Source organism: Stylophora pistillata, chromosome 3 (assembly GCF_964205215.1).
Source record: "Stylophora pistillata chromosome 3, jaStyPist1.2, whole genome shotgun sequence".
Lineage (NCBI taxonomy): Eukaryota > Metazoa > Cnidaria > Anthozoa > Scleractinia > Pocilloporidae > Stylophora > Stylophora pistillata.
The window spans coordinates 31,589,675-31,613,436 of record NC_142521.1 but is presented as its reverse complement, the minus strand read 5'-3'; the positions used below and the strand labels follow the sequence as shown (position 1 = coordinate 31,613,436).

The window sequence follows — 23,762 nt, the reverse complement described above, 5'->3', positions numbered from 1 at the left end:
AATAATTTCTTGTCGCCTCTGTATGCCTGTCTTTGCTTTATCTAACAAGACAATTTTCGGGAGCAGAGCGCCTAAAGAAATTGTCTGAGAACCTTGTTTCGTTTTGTTTCGTTTCGTTTCGTTTCGCTTTATTTCGTTTCGTTTCGTTTCGTTTCGCAAATGACCGTAAGCCCTTCTTTTGTTCGAAGTTGTTGAGAAATATGATGGTGCCGTGGTTAAAATTTTTCAATGAATAATATTAAGTCATAGCGTGGCAGCACCCAAATTATTCGGGTGAATTAAGAAAACCGTGAACACTTATATTCCTGAGTTATTTTTAACGATCTTGTTTGAAAAGAATGCAAGATATTGGTGAAACTTGAGAAATATTTGGTATTATTGAGTTGAGTGAAACAAATATTCCATATATCAGGATGCTAAAATGGAATGAAATGCCCTTCTGTTTGTAAATACAGTAACTGTTCGTACCTGTGAGGACCGTGGAGCTGATGTTCTCCGGCCCGGTCAAACCACGCTCAAAAGCTGAGAAATGCAGCTACTTACTTATCTGGGTCGGTCAGAAACTGGACGAGATACCTTCAATACCTGGAGCGATATATCCGATGAAGACAAGAATAACCTACAAACTTACTACGATCGCTTTGAAAACGATCGCTTCGAAACTCACGTCAACCCGAGGGCAAATCCAGACAAATTCATTACAGGACCTCGCATCCTAGCTCAGGATTGCGACTTGATAGGGTGAGGATGTGAGGTGTTTAAACTCTCACTCTCTCGTGAACTCTGTGAACTCTCGACTGGTATACTGCGGACTGTTCATCTTCCGAGCAATCAAGCCATCACACTGCCTGTCCGTTATACAACACGTAGTAGTAATCCCCCGCAGAGGCTGGACTTATAACTCAAGTTCTGACCTAAGTGAAGCTAAAGAACTATCGCGAACAGTCCGAGAGTCCTGCCGAGATTTGTTATTCCAAAAAGAACAATCTTCAACTTTGAGATTATACTTAAATCCCCATTCAATCTCTCATGGATGTATTCAGTTAGGTTATGGCATGCTCAGATATCATCCCTACCTTTTTAGCTCTAAAAGAGGGGGGATGTTATGATTGTATACACTTCCGCTACACATTAACTTCCGGTGTAAATATCGTACCGTGATCCTTTTCAATCTTCAATGCTTTTTCCTCCCCCATCTTGTGAAACCCATATCAATAAAGAAGTGTTGCGTTAATGAGAGTACTCGCAGGTCATTGAACTACAAGAAATCATTACAACGTGATGAGTGAATATTTCACAAGGGGAAACCAAGAACTGGAAGAAGAAGAAAGGAGAGGACCGAAAGGAAAGAAAAAATTTAATGAAAATGTCCGCAGATTGCAAATTGAAATGGAGCAGCGTGCAGGTGCCCACCATCTTTGCGCAGAACACTACGGACAACTGAGGACTTGGCTATTTGGTCTATTCCTTGTCGTAGGAGGAGCATCGGCAGGTTGTATGGCAATGTTTAACGGCTGGAAAGTGCTTTGGTCACCGAAGAGTGCCATTGCGATCTTCGTCCTCGCCTTTGCCACATTTGTCATCCGACGCGTGTACAGTTGGGCGAATGACTCACACGAGAAGCATTACAAAGAGAAGAAGAAATGCCAGAATATTGCAGAAAGAGCACAATTGCTTTGCGATTCCAGCGAACCGATGAGTTGCCGAGTGAGGAGATCAGATGAACTTTTCCAGGAGAAGGCGAAATTCAAAGCAAGTCCTGACAAATGGGCTACAGAAGGATGTAATCCAAGAGCTAAAGCTGGACCGCCGACCTTCAACAGCCGGCTGAAAAAAATTGAATAATATATAAATAGGAACTGTAGTGCAAACTCGATAGTGTACCAAGATGTTTTAGTTCTGAGTGAGTTAGCAACTTTATGTCGATCAAAATTGCTTTCAGTGTAAGCAAATAAGATTCAAGTAGGTGAGGTTTCTAAAACAACTGAACATCACAAATGGAAAGTAGCCAAACAGTACAAAGCTTTGATATCATATCAGTACAGTGTATCATTTTTTCAAGTAGAGAAATGAAAAATATCACACAACCAGTAAGACTAAAGAGTGTCGAATAGTTCCCCTGGGATAAATGATTAATTGTAACAGCTTATTTAAGGGTTATTTAGTAGATAAATAAAGATGTTTAACGCCATCACGGAAGTGCGAATGTTGTGGTTTCGAGTTTGGTTTGCACCACGTATGAAAAGCGTCAATATTCCACCCACCCCCCGTAAGAAAAGAAACTGAATTCAAACCGGTCAGTCAGATGTTGCTAGGAAACAAAAACTTCGTTTTGTCAAAGCGCCACATTGATAAAGTGCTCTGTCCTAAGCGCATTATTTTATAATAAAATTTATCATTCTGAACCATGCCAGCGGCCGTTTTAAAGGAGAAAAAGGTTGTAAAAGAAGAGGATAACTATTCAAGGTAGTTACAGGAAAGAGATAGCTCTTATAAGGCGATTTGGACACAAAAACTATGTTTACATGTCGGTTTGACGCATTCTCATTTCTCACGAAACAGGATTACGAAGAAAGTGCTTATTCAACTTTGCAAAGATCACAAATTATACAGAACATCATATTTAAATGATGTTCTTTGCCTTCATTATAAAGGTACGTAATTCGAGATAAAAGTATGTTACATATACTTCTTTTCAGGTGTAATTTGTTCTTATTTTTATATCATCAACTTGAAAAAGTGATGTTGTTTCGTCAAACGAAAGCTAGATGCTCGTAATTTTTTTTTGTCGTTTTATTTTTCCCTTGTGGTTAAATTTCCGGCAGCCGGGCACAGCCTTTACTGGACTAATTGCCCAGCAGACAGAATTTCTACTGAAAGTTTTTCTCAAACTTCTTATCCTGATCGAGAGTATCAGATGTTTGTTTACAAGTGTCAAACGACTCCGAAAATAATTTTGGTGGTTATTGGACGAATTGTTCGAGCCTGCACAAGCTGCAAAAGCGTTTTTGGAAAGACTGCTGTGCATGGTCTCAAATAGATTTAGTGCCGAATTCAGTCAAAAACAATTTTACTGATTTCCCACAATGAAAGCTTCATTCAAATTTATTGAGATTGTTTGATGCTTTTTGAAAAAATAATGCCAAGCTGTTCTAAAAATTACAATTGTTTTTATTAAATACGATTTCCAAGCTTGTGCTTTACCATAACATGGCTTTTTGTAGGTGGCTGTGTAACACTTCAGCCTGCCAACATTCAAGTAATCTATCAATTAATTATTACCTTTAAGTTTCTGTGCAGTGTGATTTGAGGTTAATAACTATTACAGGGTTTGCAAGGATAGAAAACCTTGAGGAGTACACAGGCTTAAAATGCTTATGGTTGGAATGTAATGGAATTCACAAGATTGAAAACCTGGACAATCAGAAAGAGTTGTGATGCCTGTGAGTTAACTGTTTGATCTTTTTCAGTCAAAATCTAAAAGATGGCAGCACAAACTGCACAAAGCAAGGGTTGTTGAAGTTTTCTTGTAGAAACTCTCTTTGGCTTGTTGGACTTCAAACATACATGGGCAATCAATTTCAGTAAACCAGGCTTTATATATGTTAAAAGGGGTAAGTTTGTAAAGAAACTGTGGTCCTAGGTCAGCAGGGTTATGTCACAAGAAAATTATTTTGGTTTTATCAATTATAGTTGCTGGTGTAAATTGGCCATGGTGGAGTGTTAATCTATAGCTGACATTTGGATTGTTAGCCCTTTGTCAGAGTGAAGGGCAAACACTCAGCATATGGGGTTTTAAGCTTGTGTTAGTAACTCTGTACGGTTACCACTTAACATAAGCAACTGGGTTGAAACATTATTATCATGCATGTGCAAAACATGCACCCCTTAATAGTATATTATAGTATCAAGTAGATTTTTTATTTCATCACTTTGCTTTATTTACAGAGTTTTACCTCAGCTTTTCCTCACAGCTTTAAATATTATCATCCAAGGAATTCTTGGGTAGTGTTCTCCAACCTATATAAACTTTATTAGGATCCCATGAAATTTAAAAGTTTTTTGTAGTTTTACATTGAGTACAATGATCCATGCACATTCACAGTGAACCTTATAATATGCCAGATTTGTGTATAATTAGCAGCATTTTTAAAATTTACTTTCAATTGATTTAGTTAGCTGCAGCAGAATCTCATATCAAAGATAGAGAATGTGGAACATCTACAACAGCTGGATACTCTTAATGTCAGCAATAACACCATTTCCAATATTGAAAACATTGGTAAGTTTGTTCTTGCTCCATTGTTTATTAAAATAAATAAAGTTGACTTCATCCTGTATGTATATATGTACAATCACTACAGGTACCATGAGGGGACGCAAATCGTCTGCACTGCAAGTATCCCAGAAAGTCCCATACATTTTCTTAGGCTAAAAGTCTAAGAAAATGTATGGGGCTTTTTGAGTGCTCCAGGCAGCCTTCCTGTAAGGCGTCATAATCTTGTTGCTGCTGACATCGATGTGACAGATAATTGCTTTTACAGTGTTTTCTTTGCCGGCTTATATTGTCATCAAGTTTCAATAAGATGGCTCTCATTTTTCTCGAGAACGATAAAGTTTTTCTAAATTACGAGTTCGGATGCACGCACTGTTTCAACTAATTCGCTCTTCTTGCTTGGGAATACATTAATAAAATGTCGGCGGACCTTGAGGCCTCCACTAAGCTGGAAATACCAAATAAATGGGAGGTAAAATCGTGAAAAAATACTCCCAAGGAGAAACGTAAACAAAGTAGAGAATGGAGAAAGCAAAAGCGACAGCAGAAGAAAGCGGGTAATCTGGCTTAAGTTCTGCCTGGCTTAAGTTCTGCCTGGCATCAATGGTGGACCAAATGTGGCTGAGACAAACTTGATAGATAAAAAATCGTTTTCTCCAGATCTGGATACAAAACAGGTAGGCAACGAAAGTGGACTTATCATGCTTAAGGCTAATTCTAAAGAAGAAATGGAAAGTAATGTGAAGCGACCACGATTAACAACCGTTTTAGATGTAAATTATTCAAGATCAATAAGAATGCTTCGAAGGGCGCTTGGAGACGATGCAAGAGGCAGGCGGGCTCAATATTCAAGGCCGTTTTTGGCACAGACAACTTTTAAATGTATTGGTAGTCAGAAAAATATCCATTTGAAGAGTCATCACGAGACTCAGGTAAACAGAAGTTCAAATATTCGAAAAGGCTGGTTGCTATGGAGTGATGTCATAAACCGGCTAAGTGTATTTGCTGCCTTATGTTTTGTTGTGAATGTCGGTTTTTGTGGTGTATCAGAACTCAATACCGTTAAATTTCATTAAAGATCCAGCAAAGTGCCTGAGTTTGATTTTGCAGCTTATAGTGGTTGATGGAAGATGCATTTAAAGTTAAATATCCCGTAGGTACTATAAGTTGGAATCACCTGAAACCACCTGAAACCATCTGAAACCATCTGAAACCACCGATGAAACCACCTGAAACCCCCAAGGAAACCATCTGAAATTACCTGAAAATATCTCGAAACAATTTAAAACAACATGAAAGCACCTAAAAAATTACGGGTGACATCAGAAAATAAGTGTTAACAATCGAGTTTATCCAAAGGGAGCCCGGCTTACGGATATCGTATATAATGCCCTACAGTACAGAATAGGCACCACAAACAGGTCTTCAAGGAAACATTCCATTGTTCTTGTTGAAAACACACTCAATTAGCTCTACGAATGGCTGGGAGTTGCACGGGAATATGCGAATTCATTTCTTGACAAAGCACTTGCGTGACAATAACAACATGCGATCGTGAATGCAAAGAAGAAACTGCTTTAAATCGAAAGAAATACATGAAGTTTATTCAACAGGATCATGCAAATTATATATGAAAAAGCCCAGGAAGGCCTGAAGATTTTCAAACTTCCTGAGGAAATTTTGAACATTGTGTTTCTTTTTAATCAGAGACGAATTTATAGCGTGACCTAGAATTTCACTGACTTTGTCATTGCAAAAGTGAAATACATGTGGGTTTTTTGCAGGGTATTTTACTGCAAATGACAGAATATAGTTGATGAATGGTGGCTTTAACTTCCACTGCCTAAGTAAATCTCAGGTGGTTTCAGGTGATTCCAACTTTTAGTACCTACATTAAATTTCCAGGTTATTTATGTCTGCCAATCTTGACTCTTCATATTTTTTTATTTTTGCAATGTTTTTATGTTACATGTCGAGCCATGTTATGCTACTCAAGCAAAAAGGTGGTGATACTAACAAATATATCAATGAACTTTGCCAGCGAGGCCGGATTGGACACAGAGTGCTGCGTATTCTGCAAAGTTATTAAGGTAGGTTATACCTGCAATTGCTAAATGACATGCATCATAGCAGAATTCTACAGTAACACAAAACATTTTCAGGTTACCGGTATTTGTGACGCAATTTATTTGTAATCAATTAGTGACAGCTTTCTTGGCTTTCTTGACTTTATGGAAAGGCAGAAATCTGTCCACAAACATGAACATATTTTATCAGTGGTGAACAGTGATTATATATCTACAAATAATAGTGAATATTATATGACTTTAGCCAAGTTAATTCATTATTAAGTCGTATGTGCACTTTATTGATAGGAATCTGCCTGTCCTGATGTTCCTCGAGGGGAAGCCTGTGCTGACTGTTTCCCAAAGAGCAAAGCAAATATTGAGGGGGGGGGGGTAGGTACAACTCTGCATTTCCATATTGACATGCATAAAAACGTCCAGCTTGCAGTATGGTACTTCACTTTCTATTTGGAACCCATGTCTTTAAATCTCACTTGGGATACTCAGTTTGACAGACAGTTACCAGCAGAAATATGGTAGGTTTGGATTATAAAGGTGGAAACTAAATTCACTGTTTTTTTTTTTCTGTCTGTTTCAGATGGACAGGATTAAGAGATGACTTGCTCTTACCCCTTGAAGAGGAACCATGTGATGTCAATTTATGTGCTCTGCATACAATGTATAACATTTGAATTTTTAAATTGTGTGCACCCATTGTAGTATGGCACAGTCAACATTTTTTTCTTTTAAAGAAATCTATTTTCTTGAGATTTAATCCTGTAATAATAATCTTTTGTTTAGTGTTGCCTGATCACTTCTGAGATATATATTTATTTGTCATATTTCTTTGATTAATATAGCATTCAGCATAATGCCAGAGGGCTTCTGGGATATTATAGCAAACTCAGTTTTTCATTCACGGTTAATAGAGGGAAATGTTGTCTTTCCTTTCTGGTTCACCCAGGTTGAATTCCTGGCATTCAATGTAATGCCTGAGTGCTTCAGGGATATATAACATACTTAGCTTTTCATTCATGGTTAATATAGCGAAGTGTTTTCTATCCTTTCTGGTTCACCCAGGCTAAGTCCTGGCATTCACAGTAATGCCTGAGCACTTCTGGGATATATAACATACTTAGGTTTTCTCTCATGGTCAGTATAGGGATGTGTTGTATATACTTTCTGGTTCACCCAGGTTGAAGTCCTGGCATTCAGTGTAATGCCTGAGCGCTGCTGGGATATATAACATACTTAGATTTTCATTCATGATTAATATAGGGAAGTGTTGTCTATCCTTTCTGGTTCGCCCGGGCCGAGGTCCTGGCATTCAGAGTAATGCCTGAATGCTTCTAGGACACATGACATACTTAGTTTTTCATTCACGAATATTATAGGGAAGTGTTGTCTATCCTTTGTGGTTCACCCAGGCTGAAGTCCTGACTTTCAATGTAATGGCTGAGTGCTTCTGGGATATATAACATACTTTATAGTTTTTCATTCATGGTCAATCTTGGGAAGTGTTGTCTATCCTTTCTGGTTCACACAGGCTGAAGTCCTGGTATTTAGTGTAGTTAATGCCTGAGTGCTTCAGGGATATATAACACACTTAGCTTTTCAGTCATGGTTAATATAGGGAAGTGTTGTCTATCTTTTCTGGTTCACCCAGGCTGAAGTCCTGATATTAAGAGTAATGCCTTAGTGCTTCTGGAATACATAACATACTTAGTTTCTTTGACAATCACGGGTTAATCTAGGGAATTGATGCCTATCCTTACTGGTTCACCCAGGCAGAAGTCCTGGCATTCATTGTAATGCCTTAGCGCTACTGGGATATATAACATACTTAGGTTTTCATTCATGGTTAATATAGGGAAGTGTTTTCTATCCTTTCTGGTTCACCCAGGCTGAAGTCCTGGCATTTAGAGTAATACCTAAGCGCTTCTGGGATATATATAAACGTGAAAAAATTCTTGTGACTCAAACTGTTCTGCTCTCTGAGCTCTTCACCTATCCACGGCAGAGCGACAATAATAAATGGTCATTTGAGACACAAATTTGAAAAACAGTTTCATTTACTGCTAGAAGGTGCCCTGCAAACCGCGCCAGGAAGAGAACTTCAAAACACAAAATGCTGCGAAAAAAAAAATGAATGAATAAATCAAGGCAAAACAAAAGCTGGTACATTTCTATGCGAAGCTAGATCATGAAATTTCCGATGCGATGTTTTTGTAGGACGTAAACACATGACGACGACTGATTTCCTGATAAAAATTGGCAATACGAGATAACATGAATTATGCAACAACATGAAATAACGCGCACAGCCTCAAGTAATCTATATACCGTATTTCCTTGAATAGGCGCCCACCCCTCGGCCATCCAAACTTCAAATGTGCTAGAATTTTTCTTGTTGACGAAGGGGCATCTCTGGGTGTGCCACCTTAAAGTACAGCTTAATGACTATGATCATATAAAGAGTTTAAAAATACAGAATTGCTGGGTTATGCTGCACTCTTGGGTGTGCCACCTGAAAGTACAGCCTATTGACCATGATCAGAGAAAGAGTGTAAAAGTACAAAATATGCTGGGTTAAACTGCACTTTTGGGTGTGCCACCTTAAAGTAGAGCCTATTGACTACAATCAGAGAAAGAGTGTAAAAATACAAAATTGCTGGGTTATACTGCGCTTTTGGGTGTTCCACCTTAAAGTACAGACTACTGACTACAATCGTATAAAGAATTTAAATATACACAAATGCTGGGTTATACTGCGCTTTTGGGTGTGCCACCTTAAAGTACAGACTACTGACTACGATCATATAAAGAATTTAAAAATACAGAAATGCTGGGTTATACTGCACTTTTGGGTGTGCCACCTTAAAGTACAGACTACTGACTACGATCATATAAAGAATTTAAAAATACAGAAATGCTGGGTTATACTGCACTTTTGGGTGTGCCACCTTAAAGTACAGACTACTGACTACGATCATATAAAGAATTTAAAAATACAGAAATGCTGGGTTATACTGCACTTTTGGGTGTGCCACCTTAAAGTACAGACTACTGACTACAATCATATAAATAATTTAAAAATACAGAAATGCTGGGTTATACTGCACTTTTGAGTGTGCCACCTTAAAGTACAGACTACTGACTATGATCATATAAAGAATTTAAAAATACAAAAATGCTGGGTTATACTGCACTTTTGGGTGTGCCACCTTAAAGTACAGATTACTGACTACGATCATATAAAGAATTTAAAAATACACAAATGCTGGGTTATACTGCACTTTTGGGTGTGCCACCTTAAAGTACAGCCTATTGACTATGATCAGAGAAAGAGTGTAAAAGTACAAAAAATGCTTGATTAAACTGCACTTTTGGGTGTGCCGCCTTAAAGTACAGACTAGACTACGATCATATAAAGAATTTAAAAATACAGAAATGCTGGGTTATAATACTGCACTTTTGGGTGTGCCACCTTAAAGTACAGCCTACTGACTACAATCATAGAGAGAGTGTAAAAGTACAAAAAATGCTGGGTTACACTGCACCTTTGGGTGTGCCACCTTAACATACAGACTACTGACTACAATCATATAAAGAGTTTAAAAATAGAGAAATGCTGGGTAATACAGCACTTTTTGGTGTGCCACCTTAAAGTACAGCCTTTTGACTACGATCCTGTTAAGAGTGTCAAAATACAAAAATACTGGGTTATACTGCACTTTTGGGTGTGCCACCTTAAAGTACAGCCTGTTGAATATGATCATAGAAAGAGTGTAAAAATACAATAATGCTGGTTTGCACTGCACTTTTGGGTGTGCCACCTTAAAGTACAGACTACTGACTAAGATCATATAAAGAGTTTAAAAATACAGAATTGCTGGGTTATACTGCACTCTTGGGTGTGCCACCTTAAAGTACAGCCTATTGACTACGATCATAGAAAGAGTGTAAAAATAGAAAAATGCTGGGTTATACTGCACTTTTGGGTGTGCCACCTTAAAGTACAGTCTATTGACTACAATCATAAAAAGTGTAAAAATACAAAAATACTGGGTTATACTGCACTTTTGGGTGTGCCACCTTAAAGTACAGTCTACTAAATAAGATCAAAGAAAGAGTGTAAAAACACAAAAATGCTGGGTTATACTGCACTTTAGGGTGTGCCACCTAAAGTACAGACTTCTACATACGATTAATGGGAAAGGTAATAAATACTAAATACTAAATAAGAAAGGTAACTAGTGCATACTGTGAAATTGAAAAGGAAGCAAGTACTTACAAATGGTGCCCATTTCAAAAGCGCTCTCCGACGAAACATCTGGGTGCTGCACAATATAAACCACACCTCATAATTCAAAGAAAAATAAACAAGAACTGTTGAACCACAAGTGAAGGTACTTGCCAATGCCACCTCTGGTATCAAAGACTTACATCAACACGGGACTGACAAAATGTAATACAGTTAAGAATAAAATTCTTAGCTGTGTTTACATCTGTGTAGGAGAGCTTCATTTGAGATCCTTAGGACTGCAAGGCATGGCTTATTCATGCCTATGGAGAAGTTTATATAACCTACCTTTATACTTGTTCTTAATTACTTTAGCTCAACTGTCAAGGATCAACAACAAGCATTCTCCCCGGCTCTTCTTTTGCCCTGGGACTTGTGAATGGTAGTCTATACCACCAAAGAAAGATCTCTAAAGGAATTTTTCGGGTAAGACGATTTTTTATTGGCCAGATTATTCCTATTTCACCCTAATTGACTGAACTGAAACAGCATCAGTGAGACGCTTTCTTTTACGATGACGACGACGACACTGACGACCATAACGCCAAGGAAGACACCGAAGGCAAATTATGGCGATGATGAACACGGTTACACGAGGACTGGCGAGGAACGTTGAATGACAAGTTATGACATGCGCACAAAGAAGACTGACAAGGAGCGACGAGAACGGACGATGAAAACCTATAACAGCCAAGACGAGGACTGCTACGGACTAAAAACTACCACAGGGATCGCCAGGACGGACAAGAACGTTGAAGATGAAAGCGACAATGAAAACTATGATGGCAGTAATGGTCATGCTGGAAGGTGAAAATGAGAAGGAGGAGGATTAGAGAATTTTCACTTGCTAGTGTTTGTTACCGCACTGAATCGAAGACTATAAAGATAACTTGTCTCTGGTTGTTGCTTTAATTTTGGAGAAAACTGGGTCCATTTTAGTTCTAAATGGTCGCCGAACCCATCAGAAGCCTGAAGCGAATAGTTTTACTAAGACTGAGCTTATCTGTTTAAAGGGCAAGGTGGTGTCGATAAAGCTAGCTTGTGGAGGAACATCTCATCTCACAGAAAGCATGAAAGCAGAAATACGACAGGTAAGCAATGAGGCCATGTACTGCTTTGTTCTTTGTACTGGCTTGCTTTCACTTACGAACAGAATCGTCTTCTCAAGGAATTCAACATATAATAGGCAAATATTCACTTAGTGGGGTGGTGAACGGTGGTTGGTACACAACCACCTCTGATTTTCACCGACGGGCGAATAATGGCAGATATTAGATTTGAGCCCGCGTAAAAGAGGTTTTGTTTAAGGATGCACGGAATCGAGGCACTTGGGTCAAAGGCTTGGTGAATTCTCAAAGGTATCTTGTATATTTCAAAACAACTCGCATTTTACGCTTTTTTACTTTTATCGACAATCTGAAGCATTCAAAAGGTAAAGATAGCAATGGTTAGACATTGTCTTGCATTCGGATGCAACAACCGGAGCGATAAACCACATTGCAAGCATCTTTTGTGGCATTCACTGCAACTGAACATAGTTGTTAGAGGTAGTCCCCTCTACTAACTATGCACTGAACAACAAGAAACTTCTGGCGACTTGGCTGGTCAAGATCAAACGGGAAAACACGCCCGTGAGTAAAAATTCCTTTTATACAGTGAACAGTTTGAAAAGAAATGCTTTTCCAAGGCATATTCTGGCCGGAAAGTCACCATCAATCGAACTTCTTTTCTTAGGAGCCTTCCTTTTGGTTTTCTGTTCGGAGAAACTGAATATTGTCGGAACTGAGTCTGACTTAAGACTTACTTTCCGGCCAGCATATGACTTGGAAAAGCCTTACTTTTCAAAATGTTCACTGTATAAAAGGAATTTTTACTTATAGGCATGTTTTCCCGTTTGATCTTGACTAGCCAAGTCGCCAGAAGTTTCTTGTTGTTCAGTTGCAGCGAATGCCACGAAAGATGCTTGCAATGTGGTTTATCGCTCCGGTTGTTGCATCTGAATGCAATACAGTGTCTAACCATTGCTATCTTTGCCTTTTGAATGCTTTAGATTGTCGATAAAAGTAAAAAAATAGCGGAAAATGCGAGTTGTTTTGAAATATACAGTGATACCTTGTAGAATTTACAAAGCCTTTGGCCCAAGTGCCTCGATTCCATGCACCTTTAAACAAAACCGCTTTTACGCGGGCTCAGATCTAATATCTGCCATTGTACTAGTACAAACAACACAGAAACCCTTATACCGAAAATGGTCGGAAATTAAACTCTTGAAATGGGATTCTGTCTCTTCGGCTGATCGGAGGTCAATAGAACTTGCTAATCAGTGCGAAATAACGCATGCGCGAAAATCACTATTCGTCTATGTGGTATATATATATACTAAAATTTTCTCCCTTTTCTGCGTAGGCTTTTGAGGTTCGCCACATCAACCTTAACCCATACATAGGCTTCTGTGCCGAGTTCCCGGATATTTATATTGTATCTGAACATTGTGCTAAAGGCAGCTTGCAGGTAAAAAAGGGCTGTTTACCCCATGGACGTAAGAAAAAAAACTGTTATTACATAACTGTATTATCGTTAGAACTTTCACCAACAAAAAAGACATATTGTCGGGATATGCCGGAGCAACTTTACTGAGTGAAAGGCTGCAAGAGTCTTGAATCTTAAAAAGCTTCTTCTTTAAAGTGACACTGCTTTATTGCTACATAGTTTTCGACATTTTTCAATCTGTTTTTCTATTTATCTGCCATTACCGTAAAAGCAACGTGCTTATATAATTATAATTGTATTTTCTTACCTTGGGCGTTGTCACTACACCTGTGCCCTATCCAAGATAATGACACTTATGGCAGTTTGACAAACAATCTGAACGTTAATAGGCTTGAAATCAGAGAAAGCCTCTGTAATCAGAAAACACACAGATCGATGTGAAGCCTACATTGATTAAAAGGCCAAAAGTTTTGAGCAAATAAAGGACTTGAAACAGTGACGATTATAAAGACAAAAATTCGAAAAAAGCTCAAGAATTTTAAGATGACATGCGTACAGAAGTAAGTCGGGAAAATTGACCTCCTTGTATATATTATCATTTTAAAGGACATTTTACTTAGAGATGATTTTAAGCTGGATTGGACGTTTCGGATTTCGTTTGCCTTAGACATTGCACGAGTAAGTTTGTTTGTTTTGTTTTTTTGGTGGTTCAAAAGTTAGAATATGATAATGATATGCCGGATGTTGGGTCTATTTTCATGCTGAGGGACTCTTCCTCAGAAGAGAATTCATCTTGGAGAAATACTCGTTTCAGTCCCCACTCAGAATATCTCTAATGACTAAGTCTGAATTGCCTACTGAAGTTGTTCGTTAACCGGTTCATAGCTTGAGGGTCACTATGAGGGGACGAATGACGAGTTGGACTGTAATATCATATGACATTGATATGTGACAATCGTTCATCCCTACTGCTAGGAAAAGAAATAGTGGCAGCTGCTTCCCTGTCAATTCGCTCACTACTATGTGGATCTGGTTTGGAAATAGGGTCCGAGATTTTTACTCAGGTATTAAGCGGGCCAAAAATATTTCAATATTGAACATTTTGGGAGTACCACTCATAGTAAATACGGATCCATCCAGTGGTTGTCTTGTCGTATGCGCGACCCGAGGTATGTATCAGTCTCGTGACCAGAGCCAGACCACAAGCGTGGACCCAAATCTTAATTAAAGTTAAGGCGTTATTATGTAAAGGCTCTTAAGAGTATAGAATAAGACTGCCTGTCTGTATCAGGCCCCATAAATACTTTTTGTTCGAAAAAAATCAGTATTGACGTCGTTTTCTACAATTGTCAGGGAATGGAAGAATTGCACAAGACGTCGATCGGTTGTCATAGCAACTTAAAGTCCACCAACGTATTGGTTGACAGCTATTGGATTTGTAAGGTGGCCGACTATGGTCTACAAACCTTTCGTTAAAACAGGTTACACTCAGAGGAGACCTTACTAACACAAACTGGTAATAATAATTATAATAAGCACAGATTAATAAATGTATGGCTGTAGGAAGAAAAAAGTAGAATTGATTTGCACCTTTAAGGATAACACGTTCAACAAAAAATTGTTTTGTTTTACTTGAAGCGCTTTTTTGATTGAGAGTCGTAAAACCCGAAAATTGCCCCCTCCCCCGCCCCCTTAAAAAAAATTACAAGAATCAATCAGAGAAAGTAGGACTGTGACTATCCGACGAAGCCATTCAACTCAGTGCAAACACACGTGACTCACTCCACGGCGGGAGAACGCACGTGATCGAGTCACGATATGATTGCTGTCAGCTTTGTATCTCATTAGTCATAGACACCAAGTATATAGCTCCAGATTTCTAGAACGAAAACTGAGCGCAGCAATTCAAACTAATAAAAAAAAAATTTGGAATCGGATTCTTTTCGACAATCACTTGAGAATCGTTCAATGGTATGGTAACTTTTACACTTTTCCACGAGCTCAGCACACCTGCTTACTACAATTGTTCTTATCAGCTGATTTAAAGCGTGTTACGTTGATTTGTCTTGTCGTATTTGGGAAGAAAATCAAACTTGTTTACGCAAATCTTGAAAATCATTTGTTGTACACAGCTCTTTTTTGGACTGCACCGGAGTGTCTACGCACAAACACTGGCAATACACCCCTTGGAGACGTGTACAGTTATGGCATCATTTTACAAGAAATCGCACTAAGAGAAAAGCCATTTTCCACATCTCTTCTTGGCCCAAAGGGTCAGTATGTTGGAAACGTTTTTTAAAAAAGTTGTTTTCCTCCTTAACCTTTGTCTCATGTTTCCTAAAATTTTCTAACGCTATCTGTCCCGTCTTAAAGATCGTCACCACAATTTCTTTTTCTCCGCTGCTTTGCAATATAGAGATCTTGTACTATGTAAGGAAGGACATCGCGCCTCATTGTCGGCCCCAAGTCCCTCCAGACAGCGCCCCAGGTTTATACATGGACCTTATGAAGATGTGCTGGGATGAGCGGCCTGAAAAAAGACCCACCTTTTGTGGTGTCCTAAAAATTCTTAAGAGAATCAACAATGGAAAGTGAGTATTTTTATCAAAATTCTTCCATTTTCTATAACATTGGTTACGTCGTCAAGAAATCGTTGTCTGTTTAACCGATAGATAACATGTTGCTGTACTTCTCTTTAGTAATCGGGATCACAGTTGACAAGAACAAAAAGTGGCACACAAGGCATAGCTGAGTTGAGCACTATAAAATTTCCCTCCGATGAAATTTCCAATCATCTAGGCTTTTATTACATATTACCAATCGTGAATCGTTCTCTTTATTTCCTTTACCCTTCCATAATTGCTAGGACAACCAGCGTCGTCGACAATATGTTGTCCATGATGGAAAAGTACACAAACAACTTGGAGACTATTGTAAATGAACGGACAAAACAACTACAGAATGAGAAAACCAAAACAGATGAACTTCTACATAACATGCTTCCAAGGTATGACAATAATTACATAAATAGTCAGACTAGAGAAGACAAAATGGTGGTCTTACCTGAACGCGAAACTCTACTTAGTAGAGTCTCTCACCCGTCAAATAAACTTTTTTCTTGCAGCTGAGACCGCCGTTTTATCGCTCTCTTTCTCCATTATTAACAATTTAACTGAAGAATACCCAAAATATTACCTTTACGCATAACAATTTGTGTGCTCAACTCCCCGGCCTCAACGAGTGCAAGTCTAACCTCAGGCCTTCATACTTTGCGGTGTAAAACGCAGTTCCATTTACCCTCACTTACTGAACAATGTAACTGTCTAACTTAGGAGCATTGCAGATCATCTCAAAGCAGGACTTGAAGTGAAAGCTGAACATTACGATAACGTCACCATATTTTACAGTGATATAGTCGAGTTCTCTAACATTACGTCACACAGTTCCCCAATGCAGGTTTGTTTACAATCATTTTCTTTTGTATCTTTTTGTTTGTCTTATCCATGGCCTCAGAACCTGGTGGCTAATTCTTGCAGGCTCTCTGTTTTCTGGTGTAACTTCATTATGAAAGCAGCAGCTTTCTCCGCAAATCCGTGGGATATCATTTTTAGCAATTTAGTATACTTTGGATACCGAAGGAATCTCAATTTCGTTGCCAGTTGTAGTGCTTAGCTTTCGAATTAAGCTTTAGAGGACTTTTAACTTATTTACATAACCTCATACAACCACGAGGGGATTGTGAGAATTCGAGACACTTCTGCACCCGAGACGCAGTCAGGGATAAGCATAATTTTCGCCGAGCCTTCGCACCTGTTTGATATCTGACCTCGGAAGTTGAGACCACACCCGTGCCCTACCCGAGATACTGGCACACGAGATCGTATAATAGACTAACTGAAGGGAAAAAAGGCTTAGAAGCAGAGAGAACCTCCGTTATCAAAAACATTGAAAAAATATGAACATAACGCGGATTAAAGGGCCAAAAGTTTCAGGGAATATGCACTTGAAAAAGTGGTGATTACAGAGACATGGATCAGATCGAGGTTGGGCTAAAATAACTTAAAGGTAAAATTCGAAATCAAACGACCCAAACAGCAGAACAATAAAAAAAGAAAGATCGACGGAGTACTCAACGTTAACACAACCCAATCGATTAGTTTTTCTGCCTAAATGACAAGCTTTCCGAAATAAAGCAACCGATGCGAGATTCACGAAAACCATTGACGCACTACGATTGAATGTCGCGAATCCAAACCAAAGCAATTACAAGCACCAAACGAGCCGTACAGAACTCAAAGCATAATCAAACAAAATGCTCATTAAGAGGGAAACTATCCGTGACCAAGTCTTACACATGCTGATTGGCAAGAAGGCCGTTTACGCAAGTTTCCTGCAAGGCCTTCGCAGAGCGAAGTAAAAGAAATCCTATCCTGGATTAGTGAAGATGCACAAGTCAAATTTGCTCCTAACATCACCAAGTTGCCGACTGATTTTGTCGGCGGCCGAGATACGGGCCGAAGGAGTACCGTCGCATAGGACTCTTATACTCGATCCTCGGGTACGCTAACAGCGCGTACCTGTTGCCTAGTTGAGATCGATGATTTGATTGAGTTTTCTCTTGTAGGTGATAACTCTTCTTAACGACCTGCACTCTTTATATGACACAGTGATGACACGATATGATGTTTACAAGGTAACGCGGTTAAATTTCATTAGGATTGCTTCGAGAAAGGATCTGATGGAATTGCTCAAAGCGGTCTAGTTTGCCTCCAATGATATGTGTGCCTCTCTTCTCCTTGTCCGTCTGTTTTTTATTTGTTTTTTTTGTTTTGTTCCTGTCGTTCTGTCTGTCTACCTATCTGCGTACATGTCTAAAGGAAAAAGGTTTTCCATGTGCATGTGCATGTGTCCCACACATGTGGGACACATGTGTAGGACAAAATGAAAAAAACTCTCGGCCCACGAGGACTCGGATGCAGCTACTCTACCACTGAGCGCAAGAGAATGAGATCTTCTCTATCTGACCATTTCATTTTCCTATTTTTTTCTCCGTCCGTCTTTTCTTAAATTTTGATGAGCTTCTCCGCATTTCTTCCCACCTGTGTCTTTCAGTCCATTTCAGTCGTTTCTATCTAGACGTCTGGGTCACTCCAATTTTCTGACTGTCCGTCTGACTGTCTGTCTGTCAGAACATCTGACCATTCGTTCTCCAGCTGATTACGCGCATGGCTTCCTTTCTCATCTGTCACTACGCTTATTTGCACAGGTGGAGACAAGCAGCGACTCGTGTATAGTTGTATCTGGGCTTCCGGAGAGGAATGGAAATAAACATGCTGGTGAAGTAGCTAGTATGGCTTTACGTCTTGTTGTAAACCTAAAGACCTTCAAGATCAGTCATACCCAAGGAACAATACTACAATTTAGGCCCCGTCCACACGAAGACGATTGTAAACGCAAACGCTAGTAAACGCATATTTTTATCTCCGTCCACACGAAAACGATCATCGTTTACCTAGCGTTTTCACCCGTCCACACGAAAACGCTCGTAAACGCATTAAACGATGTTTGAGCCTACAATCTGCTTCAGCGCCTTGTTATCAAGTGTTAGCGTCCATGTTGTAAAGTAACCACGTGCGTTTGTTGTGATCGAGAGAGAAGAAACATGTCGACCTGGTCTGGTCCAGAATCTTCTCTCTTTGCTCTCACGTCTGCATATAAGTCGTTTTACTCGAGTGAAAGTGCGTGTAGTAATGGATAACAATATTGAGAGGTTTAGTCTTCTTCTTTTGTAGTTTTCCTGTATATCGATTATTGCATGATTCAATTGAATGCTCGCAATTATAATTGAAATAAGCGCAAGCACGACACAGCTCAACACTCGTGTGTACGCCATGTTGGAAACGCACGCGATAAAAGAGACTGGCGCTGACATCTGACGATAGCGTTTTCACAGCGTTTACGAAAATATACGTTTACGGCCGTCCACACGAAGACGCATAAACGGCGTTTTCAAATTTATCCTCTTTGGAGAGCGTTTTCGAATTTATGCGTTTACGGTGAGCGTTTTCATCGTCTTCGTGTGGACGGAAGGCCTAAACGCATAAAAAAGTTTGCGTTAACTAGCGTTTGCGTTTACAATCATCTTCGTGTGGACGGGGTCTTAGAATTGGAATCCACACTGGTGAGCATATTATAAAACAAGAATGAATCAAGTTCCCCATCTATCTATGAAACAATAGAATGAATATAAGACGCGAATGAATATAAATGACAACAATTCGAAAATATAGCCTGCCACTAATTAATGAAGCAATTGTAACAACATACTATGTAACACCCTAAAGAAAGGGTTACATAACCCAAGATAAATACGTTGTAACTTATAAAGGAGTACATGCACCGGCCTTCCCCGTACTTTTTACTGCAGGCTCAAATCTTAGGATTTTTTGGAACGTATTAGCGCGAATTAGCTGGTGTGACTTAATCTCGTACCCAGGTTTTCCACGGCCGAGAAGTTGTTCAGTGACAGTTACACGGTAGGATCTGAGTAACCCCACTATTTGGAAGGCAAAGAGAGTCTCGGATCACAAGAGATTCGTCTTTGATACACTGTTCCCTTGCTGCTCCAACGTCTACAGAACCAGTTTAGTTCAAGGCGTTTGGAGCCTGGTACTTGTTTTCACTAAAAAACGACCGCATATTCAGTGAGAAAGAATGAACAATCCTTATCTGTAAATGGGCCCATCGCAATCGCTGGTATATTCTTCGAAGCTGCCATTTAATTCGTCGATATTATCGATGTAAATATCAGTACAAAAATACGCACTGATAATATTCCCTTTTTCTCATACCTTATCAGAAATGCTGGTCAGAATTTATGAAAATTAACAGAGCACTTTCAACCAATTAAAGCAAAAACAAGAAAGTTCTTACGCTTCCAAGGCAACATGCGAACCCACTAGAATGGCAAATTGTGTTTAAGTTTCATTGAATACATAATAATGAGATTTAGAAACCGGAATCCACCACCTTTTGAAGCAATTGATTCCGACGCCATCGTGAAATAAAATTGACCTTTAATTATGAAGTTTCGAAATTCACACAAAGAAAGGTATATACATACTTAGAGCAGGTACTTAGTCACTTCGCCAATACCTTTGATCAACTCACCGGCACCTTTGGCCAACAAGCCAACATCACTGGTCAACCAACCGACGCCACTAGTCAACTCGCTGACGACAACACGCGGACAGCTTCGGTCAACTCGCTCACACCAATTCTTTAAAGTCCCTATGACGCCTATTTTTAGCATCAAATCATAAAAGTAGAAACATAAAGAAGGTATTTGGTAAGAATTTTGGGTGATTCTAGTGGTTCTTTTTTATTTTACGAGATGACAAAAGTCCGAATTGTTGAGAATTTGGGCTTCCGGTCTCTCTTTGGCCGTGTTGAAGAGTACTGGTACCTAAATATTCGTGACGTCATGGTAGTAAGTCCAAGTTTATCAAAGAAGCAAAGTGGGCTTGGAATCTATTGCTTACGATCTTTTAAGCAAAAACTAAAATAGATAAAGTGCCGTTTCGATGTGTAGTTTGGGGTGGTTAGAATACCGATCAGCGATCAAAGGCCAGAGGCTATGAAAAGGCGAAAGAGGTGGATTCAGTTTGTGAGCACAGTACCCTAACTAGATCGACTTCAAATTCACGGATACGTTCAATACCGTAATTATTTGCTTATAAGTCCGATCCTTGCTCTAAGCTGGGACCCTAAACTTTTAGCTTTCAGAAGCTGTTAGATTTTTATGAAAAATAAGGCATAAGTGGACATCGACTTCGAATTCACTCATATGTTCAATACTGCAAACATTTGCCTATAGGCCAATCCCGTCTATAAGACGAGACCAAAACTTTTGTTGAAATATTGTAAAAAGGTCCACGTGAGTTGTTGACTGAGACGAATGGTGAGCTTAAAATATCAGCAAAACGAGCTGTATTAGAAGCATCCTGTATTAGATCAAACACTTCTGGAGTGATTTACGCCTTTTCGGTGCAGAGTAGTCAGGATAAAAAGCAATGCTGGGAAGCAAAGCCTCAGCTGATTTCTGTCAGATCCTGTTACTTGGCCGTAGGAACAGATGTTTCTGATTGGCCAGTTGCGGATGTTGTAAAAAAAAAAAACAAAAAACAAGTTAAAGCAGTTACTCTTAAAGTCTCGCTTTTATTCATTCTTTACGGGAATGGTATCAGAGGATAAATTCTGCGGCTAAAGGTGAATGAATTGTGCAGCTATCCAAAGTATAACGGGCTTGTGAAGAAATTCTGGAGCAGATGATAGAGAAATCATCTACAACATGCGGGATTTCGAACGCACTCAACGGCACAGAAGATGATAACATTCACACGGATGAAATTGTCTGAACTAGCGGACGATAGGATGGCCTTGAGGCCGACAGCAGAGAAGACGACGAATTATATTAACACTCATTCTTGAAGTTATAACTAAACAAAACGGCTCCATTCAAATAAAAGTAATTGGGTAACTATAATTTTGCATAAGACTAGTAACTTGTGTGTTGATGATCGCGCGGCTCTTAGCCGAATATACATTAGATTTACGGTATTCTCTCGTAAGAATTTTGTTTTCTAAAGAAATACTCGGCCGTAAGCCGAACCCCCACTCTTGTTAGATCTCAGTATATTTTCGTGCAAAAATCGCTCAGCTTATAGGAAAATAAATATGATATAATCCAAGCCGGAGAAATTCTCAACCGATCGGCCCTCTCATATCTTCCAGTACAGCCGACGATTTGAGAGAATTCGTGCATTCTTTGCTCTTTCGACAACAATGGCCTTTTTTAAAATTTAACATAAACTCCGTACATCAGTTACCACAACAACACTTAGTAACATTCGTAACATAAATTAGAAGACTGATTACAGTTTGTGAATTCCCACTCGAAAGATCTAAGACGATGAGATGATTACAAAATTGATGTTTTTGTTTATGTCCAACCATATCGAACAAATTGCATTGAAACTTTGTAAGTCTTACCTAAGAGAAGTAAGAGCGATATTGATGTAAGATTCGAGAACCCGGCTTGAGAAGACAACGGTGTCCAGCTTAAACTTGCGGTCACTAAAGTCGGCACTTTCGTACGTAAATTCGAGACCTTTCAAACGACTTGTTAACATTCTGTCCCTTTTCTATTTTATGGCTCGTTTGAATTTGGCCCTTGTATGTTGTCCTCCCTGTCCTCCATCTCACCGCTTTGAGTTGCAATTTCGGATTCAATCGCCACGTATTCCGGAATATAATTAAAGTTTGAGTCATCAGAGAAGAAACTTTCGTCAGAAAATATGAAATATCGGACATAATGACACTAAACTATCACCGAAATAGCCAGGGAAATCACTAATTCCAAAGCCCACTTGCTTGTATGATAAGAACACATGCTTACTACTATGACGTAACGACGCCCAGTCCCCTCTTTGCTTGGCCAGACATTTTATCTACGGATTATGGAGCTTGATAAAAAATTCAGAAAACGGTAAAATATCGCTAATGTTGCTAAAACATGTTCTAGAGCCATTATATTTTGGTGTAAAGTAATAAAAACATAAGTGTCATGGGGACTTTAAAGTGTCAGCGAGTTAACGTGTGTGTGCAGAGACCGGTAACCTTGGAGCATATATCAGAACGGATGGATCGATTTGGTCTTAATTCAGCCGCTCTCCGTTACGTTTCTTCGCGCAGATCGAATCACCGTCAATTTTCACTCGATGACAGTTGCGTCAAGATAGCATCGAAAAAACTTTGTTCTCTGGCGGCTATTTTTTTCTTTGTTCATTGCATACACATACATGTTTCAGTACGAGAGAAGCTGGGTTAGAATGAATGCTAGGAAAAGGTCGTTTGGGAAAGCTTGTAGCATCAGTTTTAGCTTGACTATTTAGACGTGTAAGACTAAGGAAGCTGTTGTAAAATCTTTCAAAAAATTATTTATTCATGAACACTGTCTAATCATTCATATCGTGGGACTACCCGTTGGGCCTAATTTTGCTAGTGTCCAGGCCGACCGCGTCGTAACGAACTTTTGACTGCACAGGATTTGACAGACGCGCATTCTAATGGCGTTGAAATGGCGGTCAATTTGAGATTTTCGCTGGGCTGGCTGCTCGACAACCCAACTTTTGTGGGATTTGCTTTGGTGAACTTGTAGGGAAACTATTTGGCCTTCGTGCTACCAAGTTTCGATTCAAAGGGAAGTATTTAAGTGTGTTTTTCGAACGATTTTGGCGAGCGTGTGTGAGACAGCTTTCTTACGTTCCCTTTTATTTGGTAGTGCTAGGACTTTAAGCTGAAACACAGCAAAACGGCCTCAAATCGCGACAAGAACAGCACAGACTACTCTTTATGAAGGTAAGACTTTATTTCTTTGATTACTTCACACAACTTTATATTTACGGAGCTCAAAAGCAAGTCCAACTAAACCACTATACAAACTCTACAATCTACAATAATCCACTGTGAAAGAGCCTGTGACAGAGCCTGGGCCGCCTGTGTTCTAAGTCACAGGTATCAGATTTGGTGGAAAACTCATAGTTTTTCAGTCAACATGGCGTTCCGC

At 39.2% G+C, this 23,762-nt stretch overlaps 3 protein-coding genes across 5 annotated transcripts; all 3 read left to right on the top strand.

Annotated features, from left to right (window-relative positions):
• The first annotated feature begins 2,275 nt into the window (after window positions 1-2,275).
• On the top strand, window positions 2,276-15,406 carry LOC111344764 (atrial natriuretic peptide receptor 2). 3 transcript variants are annotated; one of them, XM_088753561.1, is made up of 10 exons: window positions 2,276-2,466; window positions 2,563-2,654; window positions 3,471-3,614; window positions 4,176-4,282; window positions 10,961-11,071; window positions 11,659-11,736; window positions 13,052-13,156; window positions 13,742-13,813; window positions 14,489-14,651; window positions 15,268-15,406. In XM_088753561.1, the coding sequence occupies exons 4-9, from the start codon at window positions 4,211-4,213 to the stop codon at window positions 14,609-14,611; spliced, it is 561 nt and encodes a 186-aa protein (XP_088609687.1). In that variant the 5' UTR covers window positions 2,276-2,466; window positions 2,563-2,654; window positions 3,471-3,614; window positions 4,176-4,210; the 3' UTR covers window positions 14,612-14,651; window positions 15,268-15,406. The 3 variants fall into 3 exon arrangements, with proteins under 3 accessions (XP_088609687.1, XP_088609686.1, XP_088609688.1); XM_088753560.1 differs by lacking the exon at window positions 3,471-3,614 and adding an exon at window positions 3,329-3,443; XM_088753562.1 differs by lacking the exons at window positions 3,471-3,614; window positions 13,742-13,813 and adding an exon at window positions 3,329-3,443.
• On the top strand, window positions 14,685-15,891 carry LOC148735639 (retinal guanylyl cyclase 2-like). The gene is made up of 4 exons (XM_088752977.1): window positions 14,685-14,694; window positions 15,268-15,408; window positions 15,552-15,726; window positions 15,835-15,891. The coding sequence occupies exons 1-4, from the start codon at window positions 14,685-14,687 to the stop codon at window positions 15,851-15,853; spliced, it is 345 nt and encodes a 114-aa protein (XP_088609103.1). The 3' UTR covers window positions 15,854-15,891.
• Window positions 15,892-16,023: 132 nt separating this feature from the next.
• LOC148735638 (speract receptor-like) lies at window positions 16,024-17,897 on the top strand. Its single transcript, XM_088752976.1, has 3 exons — window positions 16,024-16,142; window positions 16,468-16,591; window positions 17,760-17,897. Exons 1-3 carry the CDS (start codon window positions 16,024-16,026, stop codon window positions 17,895-17,897), a joined length of 381 nt encoding a protein of 126 aa, XP_088609102.1.
• Window positions 17,898-23,762: the final 5,865 nt, after the last annotated feature.

Coding starts and splice junctions, on each gene's coding strand:
- LOC148735638 (XM_088752976.1), top strand. CDS start 16,024: ATGTTGTCCATGATGGAAAAGTACACAAACAACTTGGAGACTATTGTA. Junction 16,143..16,467: donor CTACATAACATGCTTCCAAG/GTATGACAATAA, acceptor TGTCTAACTTAG/GAGCATTGCAGATCATCTCA. Junction 16,592..17,759: donor CACACAGTTCCCCAATGCAG/GTTTGTTTACAA, acceptor TTTCTCTTGTAG/GTGATAACTCTTCTTAACGA.
- LOC148735639 (XM_088752977.1), top strand. Junction 15,409..15,551: donor ATCTCTTCTTGGCCCAAAGG/GTCAGTATGTTG, acceptor TTTGCAATATAG/AGATCTTGTACTATGTAAGG.
- LOC111344764 (XM_088753561.1), top strand. CDS start 4,211: ATGTGGAACATCTACAACAGCTGGATACTCTTAATGTCAGCAATAACA. Junction 4,283..10,960: donor TTCCAATATTGAAAACATTG/GTAAGTTTGTTC, acceptor TAATTACTTTAG/CTCAACTGTCAAGGATCAAC. Junction 13,157..13,741: donor GTGCTAAAGGCAGCTTGCAG/GTAAAAAAGGGC, acceptor ATCATTTTAAAG/GACATTTTACTTAGAGATGA.